The 19,332-nt window shown below is 37.9% G+C and overlaps 1 protein-coding gene across 2 annotated transcripts in view; it reads right to left on the minus strand.

Moving 5' to 3' along the window:
- Positions 1 to 1,111: 1,111 nt before the first annotated feature.
- LOC131698692 (protein jagged-2-like) overlaps positions 1,112 to 19,332 on the minus strand; it is a 38,394-nt gene continuing 20,173 nt past the window's right edge. The window contains exons 6-26 of one of the 2 annotated variants that reach the window (XM_058991963.1): positions 16,788 to 16,918; positions 16,038 to 16,157; positions 15,774 to 15,887; positions 14,686 to 14,799; positions 13,677 to 13,790; positions 13,209 to 13,255; positions 12,840 to 13,013; positions 11,134 to 11,284; positions 10,635 to 10,799; positions 10,433 to 10,546; positions 10,211 to 10,324; positions 9,945 to 10,058; positions 9,598 to 9,714; positions 8,422 to 8,449; positions 7,820 to 7,905; positions 6,979 to 7,092; positions 6,337 to 6,452; positions 5,094 to 5,345; positions 4,831 to 4,962; positions 4,164 to 4,311; positions 1,112 to 3,061 (exon numbers count right to left, since the gene is read on the minus strand). In XM_058991963.1, the coding sequence (XP_058847946.1) occupies positions 2,586 to 3,061; positions 4,164 to 4,311; positions 4,831 to 4,962; positions 5,094 to 5,345; positions 6,337 to 6,452; positions 6,979 to 7,092; positions 7,820 to 7,905; positions 8,422 to 8,449; positions 9,598 to 9,714; positions 9,945 to 10,058; positions 10,211 to 10,324; positions 10,433 to 10,546; positions 10,635 to 10,799; positions 11,134 to 11,284; positions 12,840 to 13,013; positions 13,209 to 13,255; positions 13,677 to 13,790; positions 14,686 to 14,799; positions 15,774 to 15,887; positions 16,038 to 16,157; positions 16,788 to 16,918 (2,941 nt within the window). In that variant the 3' untranslated portion in view covers positions 1,112 to 2,585. The remainder of the gene's footprint in view (positions 3,062 to 4,163; positions 4,312 to 4,830; positions 4,963 to 5,093; positions 5,346 to 6,336; positions 6,453 to 6,978; positions 7,093 to 7,819; positions 7,906 to 8,421; positions 8,450 to 9,597; positions 9,715 to 9,944; positions 10,059 to 10,210; positions 10,325 to 10,432; positions 10,547 to 10,634; positions 10,800 to 11,133; positions 11,285 to 12,839; positions 13,014 to 13,208; positions 13,256 to 13,676; positions 13,791 to 14,685; positions 14,800 to 15,773; positions 15,888 to 16,037; positions 16,158 to 16,787; positions 16,919 to 19,332) is intronic. The other variant, XM_058991965.1, reaches the window with a different exon arrangement.

The raw sequence follows: 19,332 nt of genomic DNA on the forward strand, positions 1-19,332 counted from the left end.
CATCTATTTAGTAGCCCAAGACCAGCACAGGGTTACACAGTGTCTGTACAACATATAGAGAAACTCTTAGTGCTTTTACCACAAGACCCAAACTGTAAAGAAATCCTATGCTTCTCAGCAAAGTGCAGTCATTAGTCTGACAAAATCCCCAGCAGGCCAAGGATTATAAATAAGTCTAAACTTTTCTTCATGAAATATTTATGGGGAATGAAACAAGGTGGAGGAAACAATTTCATTGGCTGACTGATGTCAGACCAGACCATGCAACGAGAGTCATAGGCGAAATATAAAAAATAAAACAAATAAAAAAAAATCCTTATGAAACAGTTTTATTGATCCAGTGCTTTGAAACAATGACGATATGCCAGCAGGCTGTAGTATTGTATTCTTAAAGCAGAACGTTACCATTAACAAGTTGGAACGAAAGTGTACATATGTGGGGGGGGGGGGGGGGGATAGAGAGACAATACTTTTGGTTCGGCACAGAAGTGACAAAATGTCTAAGTCCCATATTTGGTCACATTTACAAGTATCTAACACTACTGCGTAACTTAAATTAAATTGCAGCTTTCTTATTGAGCCTTAACTGTAAGCTGAGGCAAAATGCAGTTTCCATCAAGTTCAGCATTTTATAAGTAGAAGGTAGTTGGTAGATTTTCACGCTCAACATTATATCCCTGACCCCAGAGGTGGTTTCTAGTCCAGAACATGCAAAAGGTCAGAGAAAAACACTAGTCAAAAAATGGGAAACATGAAAATGTTAATTTTGGCTAGCCCAATATGTTTGTGATGATGGGTCCTTCCAAACACACACGAGGACATCAAAACTGAATGGATTTGCAGATAAACGTTACATTTTTCATGGAACGGCTCATCTGTGAAGGTATTACATATACTAATTTGAACTTATGATGGCATCTTTCACACATGCATTACCTCTGTTTACATTGGTCGGGGAGGGGGGCGGGGGAAAGAGAGAGAAAAAGTCCATTGGTTCAAGAGAGAAACATAAAACTGTATACATTGAATGTTCACAAAAAAGCCATGAAGAAATTCCTACCAGGTTTTGTTTTCTGATTTGAAACAAACAGAACATAAAAAGGCATATGGATTACATGGTTATAAAATGCTTTAATAAATATATTTAAGTTATTTCTAAAGAACATGTCAAACAAAATGCACCAACGAACCAATGACTTTGCAAAGCAACTGTTCTTTTGTACAAAATAATTACAAATTTAAGCTATGCTTACACTTAAATCCCCCCCACCCCCAAACAGTATCTATTTATCAGTTTCATTTTTTTTGTGGGTGGCTTCCTTAATTCAATGTTATTCCCTAAAAATGGTGATTAAAAAAAAAAAAAAAATCTATATAGTCACCACTTAGAGGTAATCCATTTTTATATTCCAGTATATATATATATATTTTTTAAATTGTTCCCTTCATTAGGTCTGTATCCAAAGCAGACATCTGTTTCACAAATAGTATCACGTTTGACATTCACAAATTAAAACTTAAGTATGGTACAAACAAATGTATCTTAAACTGAAGCAGTAACGGGTGGGGAGGGTGGGGGAGAGAAATAATCATTCTGTAAAGCAAACAAACGTCTGTATACATTTACACATAACCAGTGATTATATTTGACAATAATTATGTTCTTAATGTATAGTTACACTTTGTATAAACATTTAAACCATCATAAAACATATTTTTCTTCAAACAAATAAAAAGGAATGGCATTTAAAAAAAAAAGTGTGAATTGTCTTGTTACTAAATTCAAATATACACAGCGATTCCTTTACTATATACATATGTACAAAATTGTTTTGATCAAATACAAAACAAACAAACAAAGTCTTCTGAATGAGATCTTCCCTTTGTTTTATTGTTAAACTGGTAGGGCAGTCTGACAGCTGCGATACAAACTGAAATCACAAGGCACTTGCTACAAGCATAAATACTGCAATCCTAGAAGTTAAGACAAAAAGGCCACTTGATTCAACTGCAAAGTCACTACGCTGTTTTGTATTGTATTGTATAAGGCAAATTCTGTTGAAAAAACAAAGAAAATGACTGACAGTAGAAACAACTGTAACAAGTGCTGTGAGCTGCCATTCATTGATATACTGAATATTGTTTTAATGTTCACAAAAGTCTCACCCCTTCTGTCCTATAAAACTACACAAAGTAGCAAAAAGAAAAAAAACTGTAAACAATTACAAAATTTGTCTTTATACATTTCCCCCCCCCCCTCTTTCTTAAACAGAATTTCAAATTGGAGGCACCTTCCTCCTCTGGTACATAGAGTAAGATAATTAACTGTACAAAAAAAATATATATATATATGCACATAATATATATCAACTCTCAAAAGAAACCTATCAGCCTTGTCACTGAACCACAAATAACTTATACAGAAAAAAAAAATACTGGAGAAATGTTACGTAAAATAGAACCACTGGAATTTATTTATTTTTTTAAATGGTTAAGATGGTTTGAAGTCCATGATGAAGACGACTACGTGCATTCATTTTTACATACATGCTTAAGTAGGCACGGAGGATTTATTTATTTATTTTTCATACACAATTGTCTCTCGCGTCTTTGCTGAGAGCTGCATTTACATTTTTACATCTATTGTCCTTTGAGCTGTAGGCAGTTCGGTGCGGTTGCTTCACCGGAGTGCTGTTTGCTGTGCTGACAACATCCCCTTTCCCGTGCAATAAAGTTTTTGTGCATTTGTGGGAAGGGCACTTGTCTACTTCCATGCTGGCCCTCTCCTGCTCCTGCTCCTCCTCTTCCTCTCCCTCGCAAGTTCTGTTTGGAGGAGACATTAATTTTTTGCATTCATACTGCATGTCTCTGTTACTGCATGGCTTATCTATAGGATTCCTAATAGGATTCAGCGGTTCCCACTGATTGTTAACATTCTCCTCTATGGATGGACGGCTTCTTTCCCTCTCTTTTCTCCTCTTCCTGGTCCACCAGATACAGATGGCGATGCAGAAAACACAGAGAATGGTGAACACCACACAGAGAACAGGAACCAGGTAATCTACGTAGAGGAGAAAAACATAATCTAGGTCAGTCTTATTTTGATTTCATACAAGATGCGTTCTCAACATGCTCCCGTTCAAGTGGCAGAAGACAGTGTGCCCAAACTCTATACAAGAGGGACAGCCCCTGGCACCGATGCTAACAAAGGATCTAAAATTATGTAGATTGTTGAATATTTTATACCTATCATCTCAGCTCATCATCCCAGGTCAAACTGAACTAGCAAGTGTGTCACGCCTTGATTGAGATTGGTAGAAGTGAAGCTAATAGTCAGAGTTACGCTTTCTAGTGCAGTGCTCCAAATATAATCCATTAAGAGAAATCTTCTTCCAAAAAATAGAAAATTTCTGCAAACAATTCCCAGACCTGCAAGACCATGAAAAACTCCCCATCCTCTTAGGAGAGGAAACAAGCTGCATTAAAAGAGGCAGGCCAATTCACAAGCGCCTGTGTCAGCCTGAGGGACAGGGAGTGACACCGAGGCTCCTCACACAGGGAGGAGGAGAAGAATTAAATAAAATAAATAGTTATAGAATACATATATCATTATCATTATTTCGATTTGTTTTAAGTATACTGGGTTTGTTTTATTTACTTAATGTAACATTTACATATGTTTTAAATGTTAATTGTAAAGATGGAATTTACCCATCATTGCTTTGGCAATACTTGTAATAACCAGTCATGCCAACAAAGCACTTGAAATTGAATAGTCCAGACCAATGATTCTGTAAGGCACCAGACATTAGGAAGTACAGTAGAACTGACCAAAGTAAAATCAAGCCCACCATACTAAAATACCTAGCAAGACAAACCATGTCTGGGAAAAAAAAAAAAAAAAAAAAAAAACAACTCAGATATATTACAGTTTAAAAACACACTGTAAAAAACCTGTATGTATGTATGTATGTATGTATGTATGACCAAAAACATGATCAAAACACATTTTAAAAGCAACTTTGCAGGCAGAGCTGATGTTATCCATGCGCAATAAAAGATTGATAGCCCCAGACAAGCAGCAAGTCTCTCCAAAGCAAACACTGATCAGTGGGACTCAGTGGGAGTGTCCATATATGGCCATTATTACCAGCTCCACTCACCCGTTGATTTCCCCATGACTTGGGTTTCCACTTTGACTTCTACTACAGCCAGCATGAGGGTGCTGTTCTGTCTTTTGGAGAGCGTGTTGATGATTGTACTGGCAGCATCCTGGATAAGGCCGTGGTCCTGCTCGTCATCCACAAACGACTAAGAAAGAAAGAACACAATACATTTAAAAAAATAAATAAAAAAAGTGTTTTTGCAAATGTGATGAAGTTATTGGCAGCATATATTTAGCCATCCAAGATCAGATCCTTTAGGCAGCAAAGTATTTCTGCATAAACCAGAGTCCTTATTCCAGAGCTAGTGTAGGAATCTGTTCCAGCCAGGGTTTGCACTTTTATCTGAATCTTCACTACACTGAAATTGTCTTCAATGTGTCCTTGCTATCTCTAAATTACCACTGTACTTACTGTAACCATTCCAAAGCACTAGACCTGCACGCAGGAGAAGTCATCTACATTTCTTATTATACGATACCTTTGCATCACAACTTATATTTTAACCGGTTCCTCATTTTAAAGTAACTAAAAATCACTCAAACCCTCTCTCTCTTTGTAGCATGGAAACAAACTGCATGCTATTAGATGAAATTATGTTTTATGGGATTTATACATTCCCCCCCCCAGTTTTCTGGTGGTGTACATCTAAAACAGGAGTACTTACTATAGCCACTTCAATAGCATTTTCATTGGAGTAGGAGAGGTCACAAAGCACCAGCAGAGATCTCTCCTTGGCAAGCATCCTTGTTCCTGGGAGATACTTCAGTTCAGTGCAGATGTTTTCCACAGTGGTGCCCTGTTTAAAACACACAGCAGAAATGTAAGCTATTTGCATTTGACAGCATCACCACCGGTCTCAGGCCAGCAAAATGAGTTTGAATCTGTGGTTTCACACAGGATTTATTTTTATTTGATGACTGGACTCACCTGTGGTACTTTGTCTTTGTTAAAAATGAGCGTGATCCGCGCACAGCTGTTATCCAAGTAGTCCGTATGCGGCTGGCATTCGGTGTTAATGGGCACAGGAGGCTCCGGGGCACTGCAGACACCCCATTCGTGGCAAGGTGGTGAAAAACAGGTGAAGAAATTGTGTTCCTGACATTTTTGACCTGCAGGGCAATGGTGGTTCTCTTGTCCGGGACGCTTCTGTAAAAGGCAAGGCTTTCTACCGCACAAAACCTGCACATGCAAGGGAAATAAAAACAAGTGAAGTTGTGTCTTAGGAACTTTTAATAAAGAACAGTTCCTCGTCATCGTCTGGCTTTCATAAAGTATCTGAAGAGCAAGTGATAAGTTGTCTGACAGAATATTATACAAGTGTAGTGACCACACAGGCCCCTTAAATCACATGATAAACGATGGAGAGTTCACCGAGTTTAAAACAGTTTGGAAGAGAGACCTGTGTGGTCTTGAAAGCTTGAGTAAAATTCTGTCCAGATCACTAGCTCTATGAATCACAAACAAAAAAAAAGTCTGTGCTTTTTCTGCCATATCAGAATGAACTGTTACAACAAAATAGCAATCATTCATCTACTTGTCCCTTTAGAAGAAAGCATTGCAAAAATGAAATATTACAAGACTGGTATCTACAGTATATCCTTGAGGTCAATTCTTGTTTACGGAACATGACAAACATGTTTATGGTAAATGCATTCACTTTTGTAGTTTATTTTAAGACAGGAACACTATAGCACAGAAAATGACTATTTAATAGCCAAATGTTAAGAACCATAAATTGAAAACAAAAGCATTACAAGGGGGAAAAAAACACAAACTAATTCAAGATAACGTTAGTTTACTTAACATTTATATTTGCCGATTAAAAGCAAACAAAAATAAACTTAATTGAGCTTTAAATCAACTGGGCGGAGGCAGGACGCTGTAAAACATTAAGCCGAGATGGCTGAGAAATCTCTTCAAAACAGGCCTCTGGAGGTGTTATGAAGGCAAATAGAATCTCACCGTTTGTCTTTCAGCCCAACCTCACAAAACTTCACATGTGGGCTGCTCTGCTCAAAACCTTGAGTGTTTAAAACATCCAGTTGAAGAAACAGTTCAACAACCATACCAGTATAAGACTCCAGTTTAAACATTTTGGTAACTATTGGCTCTCTATGTACCTTTGGGAATCAAATACAGAAAAATACAAGAAAAAAATAAAAGAATGTACCTTGGTACAAGCGATGTTTCCAGCAAAACATTGACAAGTATTGCATTCCTGCTCCCATCTGCTTCCATGGGGGAATTGAAGACCAGCATACCTGCATGGCTTTCCAATGCCAATAACTAGATCATGGAACAAAAAACACACATTTGTAAGTCAATCACTTCAAACCTTGTTAATTAATAAATGACCTGTGCTGTATAAACAGAATGTGAGTTTACAAGTTACTGGCTTCCTGCTTTAACAGATAAACAGGTTTCACAAAATGCTTCCACACTAGTTGTGGAAAATGGACGAGTGTATATATTCTGGTATGCTACAACTAATTTGTTGCACTTTCCCAGCCTTTATTTATTACCATCCGTAACACACATGCACATTAAAAAGCAGATGTCTGTATCCAAAACACTTGAAACAATGAATAATTGTACAGTTAACTCTGTATACATTTACATATTATGGTTACCAAGGAATCCCACCTCTCCCTCCCAATTTATTTTATTTATACACAGCTTCAACAGTTAACTCTCTCTCGATCCGTACCTAACTTATTGTTAAAACAGTAAATCACCAGTGTCCCCTCCTTTACCCCAGGGAGGCACAAGCTTGAGCAAGTGGCTTTACAAGCAAATCTAAAATCATTATTACCTTCCTGGCATCTGGGGCCGGCTCTGCCAGGAGGGCAGGTGCACCTGTACCCATATATTTCATCAACGCAAGTGGCACCATACGCACAAGGGGATGACTGGCATTCATCAATGTCTGTTTAGAAAAACAGCAAATGAAAGAAAATCAGCAAAAACTACTAAATGCAGAGGGTTGAAGATTTTCCATTATCTCATTGTGTGCAATCAGGCACCACAATTGCTTGGCTTTAGAGTCATCCCTTTTACCAAGTTACTACATTAAATAAATTGTTCACTTGAGGCAATTAAGGCTTCATAATTGGCTGACTAAAAAAAATATAAAAAAAGCATGATAAAACAGGACTGAAGTGTAGGATGAAAATGTACTCATTAAGTTCATAGAATTAACATAAACCTCCCATTAAATCCTGTTAACAGGCATTGGTATGAATTGTTTACCATCTGGGAGCTTGGGGATCATGTGATGTCACAAGGGATTCCTCATGTTTACACCCAAAGCTCAATGGAAACTGCATGTAAGCAAAATGTAAATCCAGCTTCTCCCACCCCCCCACCCCCCCTCGATTTCTTATGCCAACTCTGCCAGAAGCATGTCAGAATATAAAAAAAAAAAACAGAAGACATCACCAATTTCACAAAGGACCCTATTGTCTCAGAGGTGAGAAGAGTTTCCATGTTAATGAATTATTCAGGTTAGCTCTTGCTTCATTATTTGGGGGTACAGCTGACCTCAACACAACACAAAAGGTCGAAGGCTGGGGAGTAACCAGGGAGCTAGGTCACAATGACAGCCCAGCAGCCAGCCCTCCCCCTCCCTCCTCCATCACATTACAGGCACTTACTGATTCTGCAGTCTGGTCCAGCGAAACCTGGTGCACATTCACATCGAAACCAATTGACGCCGTCCACACAGATGCCGCCATTGTAGCTGTAAAAACAAACCCTCCTATTACAGTGAAATCCTCTCACGGAACCATCACAAGCCCAGACGAGAGCGTGGGGCTTCACAAAGGCAAGCAATGTATGGCCATCAAATGCAAATCCCCAACTGTCATGCTGGGATCTTTTTTTTCTCTTTTGCTTTAACAATGAAGATACGCAGAGTGATGGAATTTTCTCTCTTTTCCCCCAAATTATCCAGGCTTGTTTAATTAAATTGCAGAATGCAAAAAAACCAAAGAGGCACTTCAATTTTTTTTTTTTTTGTTAATCTGTAACAGAAGGTAAAAAATTCACAAAAGGACCAAGTCAATTTTGACAGTTAAATCAGAAGACAGTTTCAGATCATTCAATTTATTAAACAGCCAAGCCAAAATGTGGTAAGGTGAACAGAATATACTGAAGATTCTCTATTCATAGCTGTTGTTACTTGACCAAAATGCATTTTTGTGGTGTTGCATAAAATTGTACTAAAGAATATTCAAGATATTGTAGAGTAACTTACCAAGGGTGAGGATTGCAGTCATTGGTATCTACATAAAAAAAAGGAAAATTAACATTATAATCAATCCTGATTTAAAAAGGGAAATAGTCATCCAGAATAAAACCATTTACGTAAATAAAACTAATTCCTTTCCAGTTCCGTAGACATGTGGGATATTTATATAACATAATATGGTTTACAATCCAAGGGTATTCTCATATAACTGCTTCAATACCTTTATACTATTGGCAACTTTATTATTGAAATCATTGTAACATTTGCACAGATGCTCCGATTCCTTACTACATGTAGATACAAGAGAGTGATAAACAAATGAATGCGATGAAAGAGGACATTGTCTAAGAGTCATATCCACACAGTACAAAATAAAGCATTTAGGTCAAGGCAGATCCTCTTTGGTATATAAAAAAAAAAAAAGAGGCAAAAGGTAATTTTGAACTACAACACTGTGTTCCAGCGGCTTCACTGTTAAATTCTGCCTGCCTTTTGCCTTTTAAGGACACATGCAAAAGTGTGAAATAAAAACTATTGTATATATTAACCTGTGAACCCCTTTCCCAGCAGGAGAAAGTATGACATCACAGTCTAAGTAGCTGGTGGGGGACCAGCTGAAATGCTGGGCTGGACTGTTTTTGGGGGGGGGGGGGGGGGGGGGGTTTGACAGCTACTGTGTCATTGTTTTAGTTTTTACATTCAACAGATCCAAGCTGTCTTTTCTAGTACTTAATTACATTTGCAGTTGTGTTCTTTCCACCACAACATCTAACAAGGTCATAATATTTAGAATCATTATGCAAATGTAATCCCCCCCCGCCCCCAAATCTACATATATATATATATATATATATAATTAATTTATTTAAATTTTAAATGCAGCTTTTGTCTGATTAAAAGAAAAAGGATCAATCTGGTTGGCTGAGAGACGCATACTTGTGCAGTATTCAATATTTTGTGCAAGTTAAGTCTTGAAATATCTAACCCCACCTTAAATGTTGGTATGTTCCTACAACACTGAAAGGTTATCCTTCAAGGATAACAAACCACCCACTTAAACCCAGAACAAAAAGCAAAATGAGCTCTTTCCATGCCAATACATTCCCTGCCCAAAAGCTATTTAAAATGCATGCATACTCTTGCAAAGATTTTCGCTTTGACACACACAAAAAAAATTCTTACTCTGTGTGCAGGTGGCTCCTTCCCAACCTTCCTTGCAGATGCATGTAAAGGTATCGCCTCCTCCAACACACGTTCCACCATTCTGACAAGGGATTGGAGTACAACTGCTGTTCTTTGCTGCAAATTAAATAAATTAAATTAATTTAGCTTCAACTCGAAGATTCTTGAAGATCATTTATGAAAAGCAACAGCAGTTACTGCACTGGTGTAAAATACACTGGTTTTAGCCATTTTAAACACAAACTATTAGAAATCATTACTTCCTGGCCAAGTCCCAGGACAGGCTTAACCTCATGAACTACTGTTTATTGCAACAATTATATAGAAGCAAAAGGCAAGAAGCTCACCAGTATTACATGTACTGCCACCCCATTCAGGAGGGCAGGCACATCGAAAAGCATCTCCAACATCATAGCAGGTCCCACCGTTGCTGCATGTGTTTGCATCACACTGGTTTTCACCTGAAAAGAAACAGCATGCCTGTTAACTCTAAATAAAGCTAAAGCAGATAAGCTGTGACACACTGCTGTCTCATTGAGTCTTTACAAAGACAGTGTAAAGACAACCAACAAAAGCAAACCAATCAGGAGGAAGAAAACAAAAAAATGCTTACGTGAATGACAGGTTTTGCCTTTCCAACTATTCTGGCATTCACAGTAGAAATCATTTACCAAGTCCACACATTTACCACCATTTTTGCAAAGGTTGTGACGACAGTCATCTACATCTGAGGAAACGAAACACGCATCAGTATAAAAAAAAAAAAAAAAAAAAAAAAAAGGACAGCAGAGCAATTAAAATAGGACACAAGTTGTCTAATAGAAAATACACTTACTAATCTCACATAAATTCCCCTCCCAGCCATCATGACAGAAGCACTGAAATGAATTTATTCCATCGATGCATGTTCCTCCATTTTTGCAGGGATTGGTAATGCAGTCATTAACATCTAAAATGAAATTAGAAAAAGAAAATCAGATATGGTCCACCCAAGCACGCAAACACCAAAAGCAATAGGTTTAAAATTCCTCGCTTACTTTCATGACAGTATATCCCAGTAAATCCTTTTTCACAAGCACAAGTAAAGTTTCCTCCTGGTTGGCTAATGCATTGCCCATGTGGTCCGCACACATTGGAGGAAATATACCGCAAACCTTCCTGGGTGGTGTTGGTTGCAACTGCTATGGTGCAACTGTCGATTACTAAAAAAAAAAAAAGTGAGAAGGCAAATTATATTTTAATCCGCGATGCTCAGGTTTATTGATAGTCTATTGGCTACACCATAATATAATGAAACTGCAGTTTAATGATGCAATGACCGGAAATCAAAATGTGATTCCCCATACCAGTACCAACAGAACTACTAGAAAGAGGTTTTCTACATGTTTCAAATATGGTATTGGCATCCAAGTACATAGATCCTTATTTGGGTATTTCTGAAACTAATTTTATAGCGTTACTTGTAAAATCAAGAAAGTAGAATAGAAAAAAAAAAAAATCAATCAATCAATCATGCTGGTGATAGAATGCGGGTACCTTCGCAAGGGGTGTTTTTGCAATGATCTTTGAAGGCGGAGCAGTTTTTTCCCTCATAGTCTTCAGAACAGGCACAGTAGTAATCTCCTCCAACATTATAACATGAAGCTTGATTCTGGCAAGGGTTGGGGTTACAGGGATTACTTTTAACCTGAAACAAGAAAACATTATTGAAACATTAGAGTCACTGGTAGTGCGAAACCCTTTGAATACACAGATGAAAATGGAAAGGGTAAACCCAAGCAGTCATCCTGTAATCTTATTAAAAAGATGATGCATCTTCAAGCTTGAGATCTTTTACTGTAAACATCTTAGCGTCCCCAGCATCAACAGGACTAATCTTGTTAAGAAGGTTACCAGAGGCAGCTAGCTCATAGATTACATAAAGCCCTATTTAGCACATGACTTGAAGCTAAAGCAGTTTTCAATATAAAAGTTGTTTTTTTTTTAAAAAAGAGAGAAAAGTAAGGACAAAAGCATTAAACCATGCAAATGCGGTCATATTTCAGTTAATGTTTTTGTAAGTCACACATTAGGAAAAAAAATCTCAACCTTAAACAAAACTTTAAAGCTTGTAAACCATCATTACCACTATTGCCTTTTATGGAAATACTGAACCTCACGTAGCCCAGTTGATTAAATTAACCTTCGAGCTGGACTTGTAGGTTTGCTCGAGTCCTGTGATAGGATGGAGTCTATAGTTAAGTGTTCGCTCACGCCTTTGTTCTTTTTAAACAAAGTCAATGCTGTCTGGTTTCTTGTACTCATGAATGCAGACGATGGGAAATGAAAGCAGATGGGTACTCTAAGCTCAGTCGTACGATTGTTTTACAAATGCCAGTGGAAACACCACACAAAAGGCAATGCGATTACTTAGTAAAGGTATTGCTTTTTCACCTGATTATTTTATTAATTATATATATATATATATATATATATATATATATATATATATATATATATATATAATTTCAGACACACACTACGAAAGTACACACCAATCACAAGTTTAGCCGACAGTTTTTCTACTGTCTAAAGTGTGGCACGAGTGCCCTGCTATGCTTGAGTAAAGCTGGTCAGCTCTCGCTATCAAAAAAGTGTTTTGATCTGCTACACCCTTTTTTCGTATGGTTTCTTGTTGCGAGACAACAGTACCCTTTCAGTAATCCCATTAAAAGCAAGAGCAAGCTGCTGCTTGAGCTGCAGTCAGCATCTGATCAGTAAGGAGGCTTGTGCTAAAAATCATCAGGGTCCAATCATTACCAAACATTCAAAGTGCAGTCATTACCCCTATACTTGTTCAATTCTGTTAACGCCTGGTTACTTAAGTGCGCTGGAATTTTATAATTCAATCTTCATCGTGTCCAAACTAAGTCTGCCAATAGGTGTATGCAGAAGTTACCTCTGCATCTTAAAACAATAACTCATAGCAATATAACATTCTGAATGTAAAAAGAACACTGTAGCTGAAACTATTCTTCATGTCTCAGCTTTCAATTACTCCAAGTATTTAAGGAGTATAATACATGTCACCACAATATCTGAATAGAAGTAGTAAGGAAGGCAGATTGCGTAGCTTCAGGCTGCACTTGTGACTTATTTGCTTGTTACTCCGAACATATCGGGTGACATCCCTGTTTATTGGAAAATGTTTCATAATGGCTGCCCATTTACAAAAATGGTATGACTGTTTGCTTACTGCTCACCTCACAGAAAATACCAGAGAAACCCTGCTGGCACTGACAGAGGAAGCCATCTATCAGGTCCTGGCATCGCCCCCCGTTCATACAGGGGCTGCTCGCGCATTTGTTTATCTGGATTTCACAATGTTTGCCAACAAATCCTGGATGACAGAGGCAGTGATACCCATTCACCTCATCCTGTTGTAGAAAAAAAACAAAAAAAAACACACACACACCTCAGGATGTAAAAAACAAATAAGCCATTTCTGAAACAACCACACAACCAAGCTTTTAGAATAATAATATCTCCAGCACTGGTGCTGTACAAGGCTTCTGCAGAAGCGTGGAAGGAGGATTATACCCATGTTAATTCATTTAGAATTAAACACTCACCTTACACGTTCCTCCATGTTGACACTGCCCATTGCAGTCATTGATATCTACAGATAAAAAATAAATAAAAAAGTTGTTTTAATTTACAATATGGAAAAGGCATATGAAACATAAAATCATCCTTTTGACACACTATAAAAAACAACTTCTGGAATTTAAAGCCTAAAGATGTTATGGAAACTCAATTAAACTACCAGCTTCATATAGAGTACATGTCTCCAGGACACCCTTTTCCAGTGTACTATTCATAAAAGAAAATTCAAGACCAGAGCTTTGATATAGTCAGACAGGTCCCGCGGCATGAAAATACTATAAAATAATTTTTTATTATATATATATATATATATATATATATTATATATATATGCTTGTTAAACTAAAAATAAAATATTGCTATATAAAAATAGCTTGTTAAAAAAAAAAAAAAAAAAAAAAACAGGGCAGCAGCAAACAATGATCAATACTAACTGAAGTCACAGTTTTGGCCATCCCATCCTTGAAAGCAGTCACAATAATATCCACCAATTAAGTTTTTGCAAGAGTAAGCATTAAGGCAAGGCTTCCCCACACATTCATTAGCATCTGTAAAAGTAAAGAGGAAAACGGGAAGGGGGAAGGAAGATAGTAAGAAACAGTTTCCAACCACCAAACAGATACAGGTCATGCATTAGTAGTCTTGAAAGAGACAGTTTATAGATTCACAACACAGGGTATTCTGGCTTCCTGCTCCTTTTCCCAGGGCAGGCTGAAGGATGCCTTACATTCTTCACTCAGAGTGGAACCTACAAACTGCTTATTTTGAATGGGAGATCAGGTCAGAATCTATCACACTGTCACTTTAAACACCACATCATTTTGCACGAAATCCAAATCGGATATAAACCAAATGCCACCCAAAAAAAAAAAAAAAAAGCCAAGCAAAAGGAGTTTACATTTTTACTTTGCATTATTCAGTAGGTCTTATCAATTTGCAAACAATTTCTCTGGATTGCAGCTGCCTGTCTACGAAACCCAATCTTCATGCTTGGGCACTGGCAAAAACGCAGCGTCAAGAGATGGATGTATAATTTAAGATGTAAAATAAAACCCGACAACTTAACTCGTACTGAAGCTTGTTTACAGATTATAAACCATTTCCTTTCGGAATCCGTTTCCTGAACAAACTCTAGCCATGAACAATTTGAGAAATGCACTATTCGATCTGGTCCCGAAGATAACCCATTTATACAAATCGAGTCCCAAGGCTAGAAGTTGCCAGCAAATGTATTATTTATAGCTTTAATCTGGATGTCACCTGGATCATATTTCAAATAGCCTGCTTTCGCTACTAAACCAATTAAAATTAAGTATACCATAAGATTGCTTTCACAATTCTGGGGGCAAAAAAACATGGTGCAACAAACTACAGCTTCAAAACAGAAATAGTCATCTTTCTGCTCCATGTTTGACCCCTTGTTAAAATAGCAGAAACCCTTACCTATCTGGCAGGTCCTGCCAACCCACTGAGATGGACAGATGCATTCAAACCCATTTACTCTGTCAATGCATGTACCCCCTCGAGCGCAGGGATTAGAGGCACATTCATCAATGTCTGGAAAATAAAATTCAATAAACACATTGTTATTACAGTACGTCCCTCAACAAGTGCCATGTGTTTGTGCGGACCAAAAACTGGGAGAAAAAAAAAAAAAAGATAGAAAGTTTCAGGAAACTCTATAGAATCCATGTGTGGGCATGGATTCTATAGATTTATGGTGTAGAGATATTTTACAACGTTGATATTTAAACAGCGAGCATTGTATTACTATTGTTTCCTTAGTTAGTCCGACATTAAGGAACTATAGTCCATTCCAGATGTTATAATAAATTAGGTTTATCCAATATATTTAAAATAAAATCGTATTTCAAGGGCCACATCCAAACAAGAGCATCCACGACTAGAATACAAACCAACTGGCAGAGGTCCAGCTAAGAGTCTTATAGTATTGTGAGAACATGTTGCTGACTGCACACTGCAACATGATTACTCTCTACATAATCCGGGGGCTACAGGTTAATGCTATCAAATAAATCTTTACACTTACGGATTCTGAATAAATGTCAGAGATAAAACACACAATACAGAGAAGTCCACTTCACACCAATATTTATTTTCTCTTTACATCTCCATGCAGTAGATTTAAACTTGCCATGCCAAGGCAGTTAGTTTTTTCCTCCAAACACACCAAGCTGGAGGGTCGTTTTTTACAGTGAGGCGAGGGTGGGAGTTCATTCTGAGACTTCTAATAAATTAGGTCAACATTTTAGGAGACTGTGGTCCAGTGGCTAAAGAAAAGGGCTTGTAACCAGGAGTTCCCCGGTTCAAATCGCGGCTCAGATACTGTCTCATTGTGTGACCCTGAGCAAGTCACTTAACCTCCTTGTGCTCCGTCTTTCGGGTGAGATGTTGTTATAAGTGACTCTGCAGCTGAGGTGTCTGCTAACTAAACAAATAATAATTCTCACACACACTTAGTTCAACTAGTCACTGATCAGTAGCTAAAAGTTTGAAGGTAAAACCCTTACCGTTGGCACAGGTTGGACCGTTCCACCCTGGGGGACAATGACATTCAAAGCCAGATGGGATTTCGTGACAAGTGCCACCATTTGCACAAGGATTTGAGACACAAGCATGTTCAGCTGTAAATATGAATATATAACAAATTTGCACATAAGGAAAATAAATAAATTAATTAAAAATGAATAAAAGCAGAACTTTAATGCAGATACAAGCCTGCTTATGTCATCAAGAGAAAACTTATTTAACTTATAGCTTTTCTTCCTGCTTACCAATTTCACAGTTCTTGCCAGAATAACCATCCGGACAGACACACTGGTATTCGTCAGGTTCTGTGTTCATGCAGGTCCCTCCATTAATGCAGGGGTGATGTGTACCACAGTAGTTAAGATCTTTAAAATTAGAAGACAGAAAAAAAAAAGTGACCTTTAAAATACAGTATAGGCAGGAGCAGTAATACAAAACCAAACGTACCATTTCAGTTTAGAGTCTAAAGCAGATCAGTGCCGAGACTCCTCATTAAAAGCAGTCAATCTTTGCACAGCCTGTCATCACATTGCTCTCAGAGGTCGAGAAAGCATAAAACACACACACACACACACACACACACACACACAGAGCAAGGGGCGACCTGAAAAATCTCTGTGCAACACACTAGCTTGCGATTTGGCAAATATTTCTACAGTAGAGTGGATTTAAAAAACAAAAACAGACATCATGTGAAGACTATTTGATTGCACAGGGAAGAAATCAGTCCACAACAAAAAGTAGTTTATCTGAACTTCATACTGGGAAGCACTGTGTTTTGGTGTGGCCAGAAAAGTAGGATTCAAGTTTCAATGCACTTGCTTATAAAATTAGCCAACACTGAACGGGATAAGCCACAAGCAGACACAGAGATATATAGTTCAGCATCCAAAAGCCACTTAAAAAGGTTGGTTAACAGTCAAAGGTGTGCCTAGGTCAAGGAATAAAAACCCTCAAACCCATGCAAGTGTGCCACGTGTTACAAAAATGCATACCTTTGTTGCACAACAAGCCACCCCAGTTCTTCTCACAGGTACACTGCCAAGGCTTGACACAGGTTCCATGGACACAGCCAGGGTACGGGAGACAATCGTCGCAGAATTGGCCTTGCCACCCATACTGGCACCTGAAAAGAGAATGCATGGATGGAATCATTAGCAAAGAACATAGAAGCACATCTCAAACCAGTGAACAACTGGCATCTTTTGACTTGAATAAAAAAGTGTCGTCATGAACTGCCCGCCCCCGCCCCTCACCCCCAAAATCAATACACTTCAAAAGCAATTGTTTACTTCATCCTACTGAACCAGAAGACACAAGGATCTTTGTTTCTTGGAATAGGATTTTGGATAATAGAATTAGATTGCCATTTAAGAACATGCTCTCCTGCTTCACCGCCTTTCCCTCCCCCTCATCCCAAAAGGAGGTTTCAAATATTTTGCAGCAGTTCTAGTTAAAATGTTATTGGGAAGGTAGACGCTTCGGGGTTAGCAGATCTGTTGTTGCAGGGCAGCAGACTGTTATTCCAAGGCCATGAGTGCTCAGTCACAGCTGTCTTGTCAATTCTCTGTGTTATTTTAAGCCACCTTTCCCACAGAAGTAGCCCATTATGCTCCAGCTGTTGATTGAAATGCAAGCTTCAAAACTGTGTAGAAAACATTTTCCAAATGCACGACTAGGACCACTGCTATTGATCCTTCCCTTTCATAGGCACCGAATTCACAATCATTTAAAAGAAAACTGAATATTTGAACGGAAAACAAAATATTCAGATTGCAAAAACACAACTTGAGGGGAGATGGATATTGTGATACTGTATTTGATTTATAGCAATGCCCTGGCTTCCAGCACACAGCACGCAAGGCGTTCTGACAATCCTTAAATAACTTCATTGATACTTCCAAAATAACTTTTTGAAACCAAGTGTTCCATATCTTTATAAAAAGGTCTTTTCACATCTGCGGAATTACACCGAGCTGAAACTAACCAACCACAACAGCTCTGAAAGTACTTTAATAGTAAAGCTGCGTGTACAATGTCTAGTGCTGCAGCTAAAAATATTCTGTTGCAGATCAGTTACGGAGTAGTAATAATACCCTGTGACTAGAGAGTTTTATAACAAGGAGAAATTCATCCCACCCACGCCCAAATGAAATGAATGTTTAATAAACTGTGGCGTGAAGTGCCCAGGTAAATCACTGGTGTTGAAGTAACCTGAATGCTGTAAGCAATTGGTCACATCCCAAGGCTAATCCTAATGTAGTATTCTGCTGGTCTTTCCCAACCAGCTGGGAAATGTATTCATCATCACATGGTAAAAAAACAAATACTATTCAGCATGTACATTCAAATACTGAAAAGGATTATGTATTAGAATTTTTGGCTATGAACTTTACATTTTTCTAGGAGATCAAGATTTACAAATTAAAATATCTCATCTTTAAATAAAGTATGCAATTGTAATCCTACCATGTACAGAAAATGCTCTAGTAGGAGTAGGGCTTGAACTTTTCAGTTTTTAAATTTTCCAAATCTCTACTTCCCATGAAACGTTAATTAGTAGTTAAGCCGTCTCTGCATCCTAAAAACTACTAATTAAAACGACTGGGTGCAAGATGTTTTTTTCTTTGCTACAAAATCAAGGACATTTGAAACAATGGACTTGCTATCAGTGTACACTCTGTACTGGGTATTTTATGCTGAAAAGAATGAAATGCGATTAGGCTCAGCGATGAGCAATTAAAGTAATTTGGTCACATCTGTTTGAAACAAAAATTACGTGAAACAGAATCGGGCTCAGTCAAGATATGAAGGTAAAAACAACTGACATGGTTTTGTGATCAACTGCTTTTTCTGAGTTTGTTTCCCAATTTTAATCTGCTCAAAATAAATTGATCAAAAAAAAAAAAAAAAAACCTTCAAGCCCCAAGTACGAGCAACTTTATTGCATACAGAAAGTCAAGCAAAGTCTTGCTGTACCTCCGAAAGAAGTTACCAGTTCCTTACAGAATAGGCTTGTACGACAGTATTAGCGACTTCCTGACCACATGTCAGCATTGCCTGATTATTCCCAGGAAAATTCTTCCTCTAAGCAGTGTGTTTTCAGTTTAAAACCCCTGTTTACAAGTCAAAACGATCACTGCGTGGGATGCTTATGCAATTCTAGGGATTGTATGGAAGAGCAATTTGTGCCTTCCTGTGCAACAGGAAGTCTTGTTGCATCCTTGATTTGAACAGGTACTAAACATAACCGTTTCCATTTCCTAATGAAAAAACAAAAACAAAAGCATTACGTGCATTTAACATAATACAATTCAGCCAACAGCATAGATTAGACTTTAACCGGATACCGACATCTATTTGGTGAAACTTTCAGGCTAGGATTCCTAATTCAACATGTTAAGAATTCCAGTACAGATCACACGATTTCTCAGGGTGCTGCGTATTTTACTGTGTCACTTTACATTCACTCCTCCTTTCATTTTTAATGAGCAGCTCCATCATTACACTTCCTGCTCGTGATAATCTGACCTCTCTAAA

Source organism: Acipenser ruthenus, chromosome 18 (assembly GCF_902713425.1).
Source record: "Acipenser ruthenus chromosome 18, fAciRut3.2 maternal haplotype, whole genome shotgun sequence".
Classification (NCBI taxonomy): domain Eukaryota; kingdom Metazoa; phylum Chordata; class Actinopteri; order Acipenseriformes; family Acipenseridae; genus Acipenser; species Acipenser ruthenus.